The sequence below is a fragment of the Paramisgurnus dabryanus genome, chromosome 3 (genome assembly GCF_030506205.2).
Source record: "Paramisgurnus dabryanus chromosome 3, PD_genome_1.1, whole genome shotgun sequence".
Classification (NCBI taxonomy): domain Eukaryota; kingdom Metazoa; phylum Chordata; class Actinopteri; order Cypriniformes; family Cobitidae; genus Paramisgurnus; species Paramisgurnus dabryanus.
Window position 1 is genome coordinate 34,410,537 of NC_133339.1, and position 15,457 is coordinate 34,425,993.

A 15,457-nucleotide genomic window follows, 5' to 3' on the forward strand; every position below is an offset into this window, starting at 1 on the left:
CTTATGTAAACCTTGTGCATACTTGCTTTAAAACAGGCCAATCTCAACATAACACCAACTGTGATGTTACAGTCGTGATGTATGCGGCCCCAATATTCAATTACACATTAAATTAATTTAAATGTTGCTACAATGCTTAAACAACGTTGTGACTGCTGAGTTAGCATTATACGCTAGTTAATTCTATATGCTAACGTTTTTAGGCTGAAGTGCTACTGTTGATGTCGCAGTTAAGTTTTGCAGGTCCGTACTGAAAAAACACAAACTTGACGTCTGTTTCCAATCTCTAAATAATTGATTATTCCTTAAAATCTTCGTCTGATACAAGCTCAAACATAAAAGTGTGTTTGCACACACATACACAGAGCTACTGAAATGAGTCGCTCTGAGAAACAGCTCAACATTATTATTTATGACTCTTTTAAATAATGTAATTATATACAATTTAATTCCAAAGGCAAGTCCTTGGGTTGTAAATGGACGTAAAACCATATCTGGATAATTTTTGCACTTAATTAAGTTAAATACCTTCTATGTTGGTATCACAGAACAATGTAACAAATTGTATTGATGCATTCTTTGGCACCTTTAACCAAATGTTAAATAGACATATTTGTTTCCGAGTTAATTTAACCCAACAACTTGTCTCTTTTTAACCCAATGCCAACATTTTTAAGAGTATAATTATTTGTAGCTTCTATGTATTTGTTACTAATTTAAAAATCATAGATTATTTAAATGTCTTTTTCCTCAAATCAGGAACTTATGTTGTCCCCACACTATGCATTTTCCTTGTTTGGGAGTGAGTTCACTTTTGGGAGTAGTTCAAAAATAAATAGAGCTTATGCAACACTTAAGTCGCAGAGGCAGCGTTCAGCCCTATATTCAGTAAGTACAGTTATAACTTGAGTTTAAATGCATCTTCAAACTCCACCCCTCTTTGTAGTCAGCTATTTTAGGGTTCATTGTCATACAACGGTTGCTCTGTTGAGGACTTTTCCCTTTCCTGTGAGGGGTTTATTGTTTGACGATGAACAAAGAAGCTCTATTATGGTAAGACATCTAAACAAATATTACTTACAAAACCTTTGACAAATCCCCTGCACATGGAGGGAGATGTCTAAGTACACAAAGCATCTTTCTCTGGGCTAACCATGGCTTATTTGTGTGAGCTTCATGACTTGTGATAAATCATTTCCTCTGATATTCTTTAATAATAAAGCGCAGTAATCTGCAAGACTATTTAATTATAATACAACTATTAATTCTGTCATTAAGGCTTCTGTAAACTGCTTGCTGGCCTTTGCAGTCATTTCAGACAGTTAAAGAATACACATCAAATGGTGATTATCCAGTAGCCTATTAAAGAGTTTACATCAGTCTAAAATTATTATTCTAGGGGAACTGTATTATCTAATCTGGACAGGAAAACACGGTTAGCAGGATACCAACTATCATTGAGATGAGTTTGTCTATCATGTGACTGTAATGTGACTTGGAAACCAGTCAACTAAAGACAATAAATAAATAAATCCTAAAGCAAGAGCGGCCCCTATTGGTGAAATATAAAACAATATTTGTTTACTTAAGCGACCACACCTTCATACCCCAAAATTCAAAAGTACCCTTAAAAAAATAAAATTACATAAAAATAGATAAAAATAAAATAAATTTGACCTTCATTAAGTGTTTGTGAGGTTAGTAACACATTCATGATAAGGTCTTTTCCAGAATACTGTCATAAAAGTATTTCACTTTCTCTGATGTCTGGATATTTCCTTAAAATGGTATTGAGGGAATTTAAGCAAATCCACAATTTTTTGTATACAGTAGAAAAACTGACAACTTTTCCTAAGAAACACTGTAGTTGAAATTGCACATACCTAAGGGCATTATAGAAAAATTATAAGCAATTGCCTTAGTTGGTTCAAATCCTTACTAAAATGAGATAAGCTATTGATATTATGAATCATCAAACACTATTAAGAAAAAAAATATGCGAATAGTTGACATTTTATGGAGGTTATGGGTCTTTCAAAAATATCACTGTGTGCTTAGACTAGTCTTAGATATTGCTTGTTAGCTTATCAAGATACTGTAGTATACTTCCGACAATCAGGGGATAAAAATAATTTCCACCTTTTGTTTTAGTTCTTGTTAGTATTAAAGTTACAGGAAACAAGCATCATCCTTTGAGATAGTAGTTAAGTGTCATTTGCAATTTTCTTCAATTTATTTATTCTTTTCACCCACTGTTAACTTTTGTTTCTCTCATTGACAGATTTCGCATGAGCATAAATGTATGTGGGTTGTTACAAATAGGAATGCATATGGTATGAGTATGCAAGTACACAAGGCCAGGTAGGTGTATAAGTATTAATGTGTTTGTATGGGTATATGGGGTGTATAAATGTATGTAATGCACATATATGTATAATTATGTAGGTATATACAGTTTTTTAAATATAGGAGTATATACAGGTATATATCATTTGAATACATTATCAAAGTAATTAATACATGCTTTTTTTTCTCTTATGTTTATATATCCATGTATTTATGCAGTCAGTCACATACTCATTTAGTTTATTTATTTATTTTTTTTTTTTTGGTGTACAATCTGTATGACTTGTACTTATAACATCTACGAATGAGGGTAGGCAGGGGCGTCATGCACCAATTTTTTTTAAGGGGGCACAGTGTCAACAGCTCACAGAAATTTGTGCATACACAGACATCAAACGAAATATTATAGAGCTTTCAGTCTTTTCCATGGCACTTACATTTCTAACAATCTGAAAACCCCTGCTTTCATGCAAAAACCTCCAAAATAAAAGTGATGACTACTTTCATATCATATACTATTCAATCGGAATAATGACACATTTGCATCATATTCACATCTGAAACGGCATGTTTTCTATTTAAGTCTTAATGGCTTGTTTAATTGTGTCATTAATGCATTTTGCACAACAACTACATTATCATATAAAATTAATGTAATTTTAAATCCATAAAGTATATAAACAACGAAAATGACATAAGCTATAGCCACGTGATTGATTTTAATGTTCAATAATGATTTTAAAAAATATGTTTAGATAAAATTATTAGAGGAACGGATTTTTGCATTAAATTTTACCTCATGTGAGCATGTGAGATTCCGCGCCCGCGTGAACTTTGGCGAACTTTGGCGTTGTGCCAAGAAGATGAATCTCTGCTAATATAACGTTGAGACGGTCACATTTAAAACCATACATTTTCTACACAGAGAAGGTTAACTGCACATTAGCGTACTGGGGTTTGGAAATGTTGTGAGCGTTTCTAACACGTTTTAATTCCTCAGATAGCCAAATGCAGCAGCAAGCCAGCAACTTCAGAGAGCTCGTGAGCGCGCCCAGACACTGATGACGTCTGCGACTGCGCTCTGACTGCAGCGCCAGCTGCCGCCAGAATAAAAGTAATGTAACATGATCAAAACACTATCAAAACGGCGAAAATCTCCGAAAAGTGACAAGGGTGCAGCACAGAATGTATAATATTGTGCATATTAACAGATTAAAAGTCAAATAACAGATTAATGGACGCTTATTTGATTTTGAGGTTGGATGAAAAATCCATTGGCTCAAAAAAACCAAGGGGGCAGGTGCCCCCTCAGTTTGAATGGGCATGACGCCTCTGAGGGTAGGGATGAGGTTTTGTTTCTGACACTTATAATTGAACATATTGTGATTATTTATGTTTCCCTGTTTATGAAAAGCTAAATAAAAATATCACTGTATTGGAAACCTCTACATAAATAACTTTATTCCATTAAAACCGCCATGAAACACCAGGTTTTATATTTACATTGAATGGTTCAGGTTCCCAGTTAATTTATTGGCATTTATGGAGTAAAATCATTTCCCTAATACACCACTTTTTTGTCTCCTGTTGTATAGTTTCCTTGTGTTTTTGTTGGATTGCCACAACTTATTGTCAGTCAGCTGGAAAACTACCAAACAAAATAGTTTCTTCAGGCTCTTGTAATGATCCAAATCCTTTACTAGACATAAATTGCGTATGGCAGTCATGCCCTTAGGAAGTATTTGAAAAAGTACTCTGTTGCAATATTCCCAGTCACCCAGAGGATTAAAGGGTTTCATTTCAACATCATTCACTACGTATACCCTTCCAGTAAATTTCTTAGATACTTTTGCATTTTGTAGCTACAAAGAATTTATACCATACATCTATACATTGTACTCATTTACTTATTAAGAGCTGTTAAATGCTTTATTCTGATTGGTTGAGAAATGTAATGGGTAATACCACATTGGGTGTGCATTATTTTCGAATAATTAAATGGGCCGTCATCAATTAATCCTTTCATATTAAATAGACTTTGTTATTAAGCTGAGAAGTGTGTTGTATTAAAGCACAAGTTCGAGAGGCATCTTTAATTGTAGCATTTTTCTTTGTTACACAATCTCAACACAATCTCTTTGTTGTATTTCAAATTGTTGAGATCTAAACTGTAGCTGTTATGGTTTTATGTATTATTGTTATAATTGTTTTGTAATTCTATGTTTTTCTGTATAAATTTTTCTATCAAATTACTTTGTAAAGTGATAATACTAAGTGTAATATTATCTGTTCACCATACTGTGAATATTTTTGGGTAATTATTGTTAGTATACAGTTGAAGGAGAGTTGGCCATTTTGCTTTAAATCCAGGGGCGTCAGTTTGTGTTGAAAAGTGGTGGGGACAAAAGATAAGATGAAAAAACATTACAGCAGGACGGGAAAAATATTGAGTAACGGCGCATCAAAAATGGCAGTGTAGGCTGGTCAACAACACAAAAATATTCAGCATAAAACCCTCAACAATGTCGACTGCACATGTAACAGTCCCTGCAACACCAGCTCAACCGAACAGTGCCAAAGCACCATACTGTAAAAAAACAGCAGCACGTTAAGTCAATGATTACAATGAAATTCTGTACTTTTCTTAAGATTTTTTTGTCTTGTTTTCAGTAAAAATATCTTAACACTCTTAAATTAAGATGCTTTTTCTTGATGTGCAAAATGACCTAAGAAAATATGTCTAGTTTTTAGACCAAAAATACCAAACGTAAGTGATTTTGTGCATAAAAACAAGCAAAAAATCTGCCAATGGGATAAGCAAAAAAATCTTTTTTCTTAAACACTAATTTCAAGAAAAATTCAAGAAAAAAATGGCTTGCCCCATTGGTAGATTTGTTTGCTTGTTTTATGCACAAAATCACTTAAATTTAACATTAACTTAAATATTTTTTGTCTAAAAACTAGTCTTATTTTTTTGGGCATCTTGCTCATCAAGAAAAAGCATCTTAATCTAAGAATTTTTAGATATTTTTACCGAAAACAAGACAAAAATACTAAGATTTTTTTTCTTGAAAATCTGACTTTCTTAGTATTTTTGGCTTGTTTTCAGTAGAAATATCTAAACATTCTTAAATTAAGATGCTTTTTCTTGATGAGCAAAATATAGTTAGAAAATAAGTCTAGTTTTTAGACAAAAACTGTACAATGTAAGTGAATTTGTGCTTAAAACAAGTAAAAACATCTGCCACTGGGGGTGAGAAAATTTTGCTTAAATTAAGTGTTTAAGAAAAAGAAATCTTATTTTTAGATGTTTTTCCCACCCCAATGGCACAGAATTTTGCTTGTTTTATTGTATTTTCTTAGGTCATTTTGCTCATCAAGAAAAAGCATCTTAATTTAATAATCTTAAGATATTTGTACTGAAAACATGACAAAAATACTAAGAAAGTCATTTTTGCAGTGTAAGTCGCACAGGTATTGTTAGATTTTTCTAAATATTTTAACCAAATGCTTTCAAAAAGTGGTGGGGACAAAATCAGCCATTTCAAAAAGTGGTGGGGACATGTCCCCAGCGTCCCCAGTGTAAATGACACCTATGTTTAAATCTATATGGTTTCTATGATGGTAAGTTTATGGACAGTAGATATTCAAAAATGTGTACCAATCTACCTAAATTCATCCAAACTTTTTTGTGTCGCATATATGTATAACTGCACTGAATTAATAAATTAACTAAAAAGGAACTCAGCGTGTCACGTGAGCAGGAAGTTGAGAGCGATAAGCAGTAGGGAATAACCAAGTTCGTTTGAAAGGGGTCACAATTTACATTTGGTTGAAATATTACGCATTTTAGCACCGGATACCTTATGTGACAATATTAAAATGATATACCGTATTGTTATAAATCAAAATGTAACCGTTTATTTAAATGTGGATTATAGACGAATATGAAATGTTATGAAAGAGCAGTCACCCGCCCTGCGTGCACATGGTACGGCCCTTCTCTCACTCGCTGTGGTTGGCGCCGGTTGCCGTGCACATGGCCGAGTGAGTAAAATCTCTGAATTTCAGGAGTGACATTTACCACCTGCCCAAACCGACACAAAACCATCACTAAATGCGCAACACGGATAACATGGATGACGATTTGGAGTATGAGGACGAAGAAGAGCCTTCGTTCAGTGATCCGGAGGATTTCGTGGATGACATCAGTGATCAGGGTAAGAGAGGCCTGCGCTAGCTTTAGCTCCACAGCTAACGGTAGATAAGACCGTAAACCTATACATGATACCACTAAACTAACAATTACAACCTTTACATCCGTTAAGAAATTACCTGCTAGTTGACTCTGCTAACCCAGACTAAACTCTATTTATTATAAACACGTCAGCTTAAGTTCAGTGATGTTCAGCAATGTGCGTTATCTTCTAGACAAAAGCATTGTAACAGATGCAGTATAGCATCAGCTATTTGGCGCTCATGGAAACATAACTGTATCTTCCCAAAGCTTAAATGTTGCCCTTAAATTTATGATTTCTGTTGGTATGATATTTACAGTACGATTTCTCCTCATACAGAGCTGCTTGAGGACGTCCTGAGGGACAAACCGCAGGAGGCTGATGGCATTGACTCGGTCGTTGTGGTTGATAATGTACCTCAAGTCGGACCCGATCGTCTGGAGAAACTCAGGAATGTCATTCACAAGATCTTCTCCAAGTTTGGCAAAATCACCAATGAATTTTATCCAGATGCTGATGGAAAGACCAAGGGGTAACTTTTGCTTTGCGATGTGTAGATACAATTATATTGACATTTTGGCTGATGCTGGTAATTTGTAATTATGTTATGACTGATATTACATGATAGATGCTACATGCATGTGGAGATTGTGGTCAGGCATCAAAACTTTTGGGTGGTGGTTTGTATGGATAATGGCGCTTGCAACTACTGTGGTTTTAACCATAGCTTTATGTATGAGCTGAAAAAAACCCAAATTTTATTTCCCAAATAATCCTTGACTTATTGTATGTATGATACAAAGTGTGGTGGTACTGTACCTTGTTGATCTTGTCCTAACAATAATAAATGCGTTTTACAGGTATATATTTCTAGAGTATTCTGCACCAAGCCATGCTCTTGAAGCTGTGAAGAACGCTGATGGCTACAAGCTGGACAAGCAGCATACTTTCCGTGTCAATCTCTTTACAGACTTTGACAAGTATGTTACCATTAATTGTGTTCATATTCATAAGTGCATTTAAAAACATGAATAATTACATTCAAAATTACTACAATTCATTTTAGATACATGTCAATCTGCGATGAGTGGGAAACTCCTGAGAAACAGCCCTTTAAAGATTTTGTGAGTATCTTTGAATAAGAAAATTCATTCGTTTACGGTATTCAACACTGTATTGACTTTGTCCATCATATTTTTGTTTCAGGGAAACCTGCGTCACTGGATGGAGGATCCTGACTGTCGTGATCAGTACAGTGTCATCTATGACTCTGGTGAAAGAACGGGCATATTTTCGAATGATGTGAAGGAACCTATCGAGGTGGAGGAAAGAGCGGTAAGTCCAAATAATAAAATGTTCAAACCATGTGGCTAATAGGTCGATGCAAAGTGTATTCACTGTCTTTTTATTATACTTTTGCTGCAGCGCTGGACCGAGACATATGTGCGCTGGTCTCCAAAAGGCACTTATCTGGCCACATTTCACCAGAGAGGCATTGCTCTGTGGGGAGGTGAGAAGTTCAAGCAGATCCAGAGGTTCAGTCATCAAGGAGTGCAACTTATCGATTTCTCTCCCTGTGAAAGGTTTGTCATGTCATTACATTTGTTTGAATGCAGTTTAGTGTTCTGTATTCAACATGCATTTGTAATGTTGTTGTTTTTTTTTGCAGATATGTTGTTACATTCAGCCCTCTCATGGACACTAAAGATGATCCACAGGCTATCATTATCTGGGACGTTCTTACAGGACAGAAGAAAAGAGGCTTTCATTGTGAAAGCTCTGCACACTGGCCGATTTTCAAGTAAGTGTGGTCCGTGTTGATTTGAATAGGACTTGTTACTCATTTGTTAAATGTCATTTAATATAAAAATGTGATTTTGTTTTAGGTGGAGTCCAGATGGAAAGTTCTTTGCTCGAATGACACTGGACACCCTGAGTATCTACGAAACACCAGTTAGTGTCCTAAAGAATTAAAGCTTGTTTCAATGCTAATTTATGAATATAATGAAGATAATTTCAGATATGTAATTAACAAAAAAAAAAAATTCTCTTTTTATAGTCAATGGGTCTTTTAGACAAGAAGAGTTTGAAGATAAATGGAATTAAGTGAGTATGCTTTTGTTGTTGTTATCTAAATAACGTCACATACCATACTAATCAATAATGATGACATTTGCTAATTGCTATTTTCATTATCGGTTCATCAATCTCAGTTTTGATGATGCAAACAAATTACTGAATTGTAGTTTTAAATCAATTTCTGAGTAATGGGACAGATTCATGACAATGAATGGAAATACTTAAGTGCATAATTTTTTTTGGTCACACTTTATATTACGGTATCACTATTACAGTGTAATTATACTTTTAAGTACTAAGTAATAATCATTAATGACATGTACTTACTATAGGGTTGGGGTTAGGATTAGGGTTTGGTTTAGGGTTAGTTGCATGTAATTATGCATAATTAACTGTTATTACTATAATAATTACATGTAACATGTAGGGGTGGGCGGAATGGCCAAAAATCTATTTCACGGAATGAGTCATTTTATTTCACGGAACGGAATATTTAACGGTATACATGTTTTTCAGTTTATATTGTTTTTTGATAATAAAAATGTACAGAAATACACCACTCACTATAGCTTTTGACTAAATGCTCACCACAGTTTTAAAATATGAGCAATTTAAAGTTAATAATGTTAAAGTGAGAATGTCCAGAAGATAACAACAGAGTTCTTGATTAGACAGAATCTTGTTTTTAATTGAGTTATTAATTTTATAGACTATTGAAGCTATAGTATGGCTTCATTGTATTTTGTATTTATGCATACATTACATTAAACACATGCAATATGTAAAATGAACAGGTATAAATATATGCAAAAACCTACAGACAGGATAAATACCTGTATATGAGAGAAGAACCTCTAGATATTATAAATGTGACAGGTGCTATGATGTGATGATCATAAAGTTTGTTTTAAGGTCTTGATGCCCTTTACTTTCTATTAGACCTTAACATTTGCATCTCTTTCTCGTCTTTCCGATCAAATATGTTTGTATAAGCAAATGGCGCCACAGCAGCGCACGTGTCACTGATATAAACGCGAGTTTTGTCTTAGCTTGCTTAAAGTTCAGAAAACTTTACAACTATTAGCATTATGTGCGAGAAGAACTCTTTATTTGGCGTCGCAGGCGCAGCTCCTTGCGCTTGCCTAGAGAGACCGGCCGGCTGCTGCATGAGGAGAGCGAGAGAGCGCGCGCGCATGCGAGAGAGAGAGAGCGCGTGAGAGCCAGCAAGACAAGAGTCTCGCTGCGTGACCCGCGGTGGATTCACTGGCACTTGTTATTAAAAAATACACAAATAACTCGTTCATTTTTTATAAGTGAACTATTTTACATGTTTCTCGTCACAGTCAGTCTAACATGCTGGAGGGCAGAGTTAGCCACGCCCACTTATTTGCATTCCGCGGAATAGACGGAATAGAAAAATCTGTTACGTCTGACATTTTATTCAGCGGTAACGGAATATACCATCATACCGCCCAGCCCTTGTAACATGTGTAACAAAGACACCGTAAAATAAAGTGTTACCTTTTTTTTTTACCGTTCATGGTCTTACAGTTCTTGTACTTGGAAGTGGCATGAATCGGGGTTCCCACAGGTCATGGAATTTCTGGAATTTTAAATGTCTATTTCAGACATTGAAAGTCAGGGATTTTTATTTATATTTTAAGTCATGAAAATCAATCATTTTTGTTTGTTGCTTTAAATTTTAGTTTCCATTTTTTTTTTAAATCTGCTTGTTAACTTGTGACGTAAGGAATACAATTTCCAGGTCCAAGCCTCCTCTGACTACAACTTCAACAGCTGGTTATTGGCACCGTTTATTTATTTCACACATTTAAGCTACATTTTTATTAACTAAAGGTGTTCACGAGATTATACATGCTCATGGCATCCCGGACATAGGTCAGGGAAATTCAGCTTTTTAGTCTGTGAAGTCATGGAATTTGACTTAAAGGGACACTTCACTTTTTTGAAAATATGCTATTTTTTCGGCTCCCAAAGAGTAAAACATTAGATTTTTACCATGAAACTGTTCAACCTGGCGCTCAGGTAGAATATTTGTATGAGGTGCTCTTGGGGTAGGGAAAAATCCAAAGACAAAAAACACAAAACCCAGGCACTCAATCAAAAATAACAAAAGGAGAAGGAATAAATAAAAAGCCTTTATTATGTGTGGCTTACATTATATAAAATCCAAACGCCAACATGTTTCGACCAGCAAGTGGTCTTCTTCAGGGCAAAGATGTAAAAAAATAGATTTTTACCATTTTGAAATCCATTCAGCCCATCTCCGGGTCTGGCGGTACCACTTTTAGCAAAGCATAATCCATTGAATCTGATTAGACCAGTATTTCTCAACCCTGGTCCTCAAGGACCCCCTTCCAGAATGTTTTCAATGTCTCCTTAATTAACACACTTGATTTAAATTATTAGCTTGATAGGGAGACATTCTGGAAGGAGGCTGATAAGTTGGTTCAGGTGATTTAAATAAGGAGACATCTAAAACTTTCTGGAAGGAGGTCCTTGGGGACCAGGGTTGAGAAACACTGGATTAGACCATTAGCATGAAAGTTTTACACAATTAAGGTGAAAAATATTTAGCATACTCAACTGATCAAACGTACCCATTATATGTTCTCCGCATGATTAATAATTATTAATGTTTCCTGTAACTTGTAAATCATTTTAAATTATTGATTTTTAAATTTAAAATTATACTAGATATAGCAGAAAGCACTATACACATTTAATTACAGTAGTGTCAAACAGGTATCGGCTGATATTCGAAATTCTGGTATCGGATTGGAAATGAAAAAGTGGTATCGGGATATCCCTACTAGGAACTGTCCTCTCATTCTGGCGTAATAATCAAGGACTTTGCTTCTGTACCATGGCTGCAGGATGTGCAATGATATTACGCAGTGCCCGAAAATAGTACCCTGCTGCTGAAAGTTACTAAGTGGACTACTTTCAGGCACTTAGAGTCAAGTTTAAATAGGAAAAATATTGAAACTTTGCTTATTTTTGGGGGCGATGCTAATGGTCTAATCAGATTCAATGAATTATGCTAAGCTATGCTAAAAGTGGTAGAGCCAGACCCGGAGATTGGCTGAATAGATTCCAAAACTGTAAAACTCAAATGTTAAACTCTAGGGGAGCTGGAAAATTAGCATATTTTCAAAATAAACCGGAGTGTCCCTTTAAAGTGGGAACCCTGATGCAAAAAATTTTGAAACTAATCTTACAACACCGTATTCAGAGTGTCCATTAAAATCATTGTGATATTTTTACAGTGGTGCTTAAGTTTACCACAAGTAAAATCTTGGCAATTATATATATATATATGTGGTGAATTTTCAATTTATTGCCTAACCTTAGCAAGTGCTATTATCCCTTATATTTCATTATAACTTGGATCTTTTCATCAAAAATGATCGTTTGTCCACAGGGATTTCTCCTGGTCACCAGGTGATAATATCATTGCATTCTGGGTTCCTGAGGATAAAGATATCCCAGCAAGAGTCACCCTCATGCAACTCCCATCAAGAAATGAGATCAGAGTCCGTAACCTGTTTAATGTTGTGGACTGTAAGCTTCACTGGCAGAAAAATGGAGACTATCTCTGTGTAAAGGTGGACAGAACACCTAAAGGAACACAGGTATAAAAGCTGCCTCTTTATTGGGCTCTATTGTCAAAACTTTTGTTTTCATGGACTGAGAGGAAATTACTCATAATTGTCTCTCTGTACCTCAGGGTGTTGTCACCAACTTTGAGATCTTCCGAATGAGAGAGAAGCAGGTACCTGTGGATGTGGTGGAGATGAAAGGTAAGGAAAGAAGCATATATGTTCTGTTTAAGACTTTTTATATACCTGCTCTCAGTTCTGATATCTCTGCCTGTCCTACAGAAAGCATCATTGCCTTTGCTTGGGAACCAAATGGCAGCAAGTTTGCTGTCCTACATGGTGAATCTCCCAGAATCAATGTATCGTTCTACCATGTAAAGAACAATGGCAAAATCGACCTTATCAGTATGTGTTCCCTGTTTTTAAAAAATATACTTTGGCTTTTTTGTGTAGATGTTACCTCTAAAGATCAACCAATTTTTCTTTTTCTTTTTCAGAAATGTTTGACAAGCAGCAAGCAAATAGCATTTTCTGGAGTCCACAGGGACAGTTTTTGGTTTTGGCTGGGCTCAGGAGGTCTGTACTCATTTAAAATGTTTTTGTGTGTGTGTGTGAATCATGCATATAATTCAATCATATTAATTTGGTATTTTTCTATTCCTCTAGTATGAATGGAGCTCTTGCTTTTGTGGACACTTCGGACTGCACCATGATGAACTTTGCTGAACATTACATGGCATCAGATGTTGAATGGGATCCCACTGGACGATATGTGGTGACATCTGTCTCCTGGTGGAGTCACAAGGTGATTCATTATTTGCCACAATTGTATTTTTAAACATTTAAAAGGTTTTATATTAGAAGTGGATACACGCTAACCAAACTTGCACTTTTAATCCATCCAGGTGGACAACGCCTTCTGGCTGTGGACATTCCAGGGTCGTTTGCTGCAGAAGAACAACAAAGATCGTTTCTGCCAGCTGCTGTGGAGGCCCCGCCCACCCTCTCTCCTGACCCAAGAGCAAATCAAGGTGAGCTAACATCAAACAGTTATTACCCTTTCAGCCACTTTCACACCGAACTCTAATTCCACCGCATCTGTTTAAACCCACAGCTCATCAAGAAGGACCTCAAGAAGTACTCCAAGATCTTTGAGCAGAAAGATCGTCTCAGTCAGTCCAAGGCTTCGAAGGTAAGTGTTTTTTAAAAGTAGAATGCAAGTGATTTTAAATTCCATGTTGTAAATGTGATTTTAGGTTTATTGCTCAGATTTAGATAAGTGGCGTTTGCTTTACAGGAATTGGTGGACAAGAGGCGTGCCATGATGGAGGAGTATCGCAAGTACCGCGAGAAAGCCATGCAGATGTACCAAGATCAGAGACCCCTTCGTCTTGAACTCAGAGGAGGTAACAAATGCAGAGATAACGCCTCTTATGTTTTAAATATCATTGATTTGACTTGCTTTGGGTGCCAAAATCCTGGTTTTCTTTGTACTTTTCCTAAAATGTGCATTTTTGTAGGGCTGCAATATAATTACAGTAACATTGCAAATGTACATAATGTAATAACTGAATGATTTATCACTTTAAAAGGTACGTATAGTCAAAGTTTTAGATGGGAGAGAGACCATCAAGACAGAGATTAATGCCCATAAAGCGTTATCATAAAGCGTTTATCATATAATATATAAATCAAATCACATTTTTAGCAAGTTGCATTTTTTAATACCATGCAGCCCCAAGTTTTTTGATCTAATTGCAATTTAAAATAAGCACTAGTTATTCACTACATTCTAGAAATCCATTAAATGTTTGCTATCAGTTGAATATCTGGTGCACTCATTTGATGCAAGATTTTAATCATTGCATGATGGGACCAATGTCAACTGCGTGTTAAACTAGTTTAAAAACAAATATTTCTACATCCTGTCTGCTGCAGACAGTTAAAACATGTTTTAAATAGACTGGTAATGGTTTGCAGTTTGATAAACATGGTTATTGCTGCACCTGTATGAGAATGTTTTCGCTATTGAATCGAAAGGAAAACGAGGGCCAGTTAATTTGTTATGTGATGGTTGGTTGGATTTGCAGGGAAAGTGTGGCGAAGAACTTTAAATATGCAAACGTGTGTGACATTTCATAATCCTTAACCTTACCAGATTTGGCAGACAAGTTGACCACACTTGCACCTTCTTTCCATCAACAGAGTGTCTGAGAAATGACTCCACCAAATGTTGCAGAAAACAGCCAAAAATCACAGCTGTTAAGTGTAGTTGAGAAACGTTTAAAATGTTGTATAAGTTACTATTCTACCCTGTACAACATTAGTTCATTGAGCTTACATTCAATAATGACATAAAATAAACCTTGTATGTCATTATTCAAGAGATTTAATATAATTAGTTGTCAACAAATTTGAATGATGGTGACAGGTCCACTGTAGAGGTTGATTAGTGGTTATGGATGAGATCTGACTGTGGTCACTGGATTTTCCAATCTTTTTAGGTGTGGACACTGATGATTTGGACAGCAATGTCGATGACTGGGAGGAAGAGACCATTGAGTTTTTCATCAATGAAGAAATTATTCCCATCGGAGATCTGTAGTTCCAACAGCAGGTAGTACGTGCCTAGTGACTCTAATATGCCCATTTAAAGATCTTGGCATAGTCATAATGATGTTTTGTTTTCTTCTTTTCAGCATTCGTTTTTTTAGTGGAGGAGTGTGGACTTGCGTTGAAGACAAATTTGAGGGTGTTCCCATAAGAGTTTTCCTTGTTTATCATCGATCAAGTGCCTTTTAATACTGGTTGCTGTGGAAGGAGAATTTTGTGCCACTGTTGACTGCTGCATTAATAAAACAAACAATCCAGCTCTGGGAGAACCGGTCCTGTCAGCATCATAAAGTCTGATCTTGGCAGATCTGATGAAGCATGTTCTTGTTTTTGCCTTTGGTAGATCTACCTCATCAAAAGGGTGTTACCATGGCACAGTATGCCAAAAACTGCTTTTACATCACGCTGAATGAAAACACTTTTTTCAAGATTTTCAGAAAGGTGAACTTGTACTTTAGTGTGCGAAAATGGCACTACAGTGGGCTGTTTCCTCCTCCTTTCAGATTACCTGATATTAAATGCACAACAAGGGAATAAAGTTTAATTGAAATTGAAACA

General features: G+C 35.7%; 1 protein-coding gene across 2 annotated transcripts; it reads left to right on the forward strand.

The window, feature by feature from the left end:
• Positions 1-6,340: 6,340 nt before the first annotated feature.
• On the forward strand, positions 6,341-15,455 carry eif3ba (eukaryotic translation initiation factor 3, subunit Ba). 2 transcript variants are annotated; one of them, XM_065255395.2, is made up of 19 exons: positions 6,342-6,566; positions 6,924-7,116; positions 7,445-7,564; positions 7,651-7,708; positions 7,791-7,919; positions 8,010-8,167; positions 8,254-8,385; positions 8,471-8,537; positions 8,644-8,690; positions 12,109-12,319; positions 12,415-12,487; positions 12,569-12,691; positions 12,784-12,862; positions 12,953-13,091; positions 13,192-13,317; positions 13,401-13,478; positions 13,584-13,692; positions 14,791-14,903; positions 14,986-15,455. In XM_065255395.2, the coding sequence occupies exons 1-18, from the start codon at positions 6,464-6,466 to the stop codon at positions 14,889-14,891; spliced, it is 2,046 nt and encodes a 681-aa protein (XP_065111467.2). In that variant the 5' UTR covers positions 6,342-6,463; the 3' UTR covers positions 14,892-14,903; positions 14,986-15,455. The 2 variants fall into 2 exon arrangements, with proteins under 2 accessions (XP_065111466.2, XP_065111467.2); XM_065255394.2 differs by having other exon boundaries at positions 6,341-6,566; positions 12,415-12,691.
• Positions 15,456-15,457: the final 2 nt, after the last annotated feature.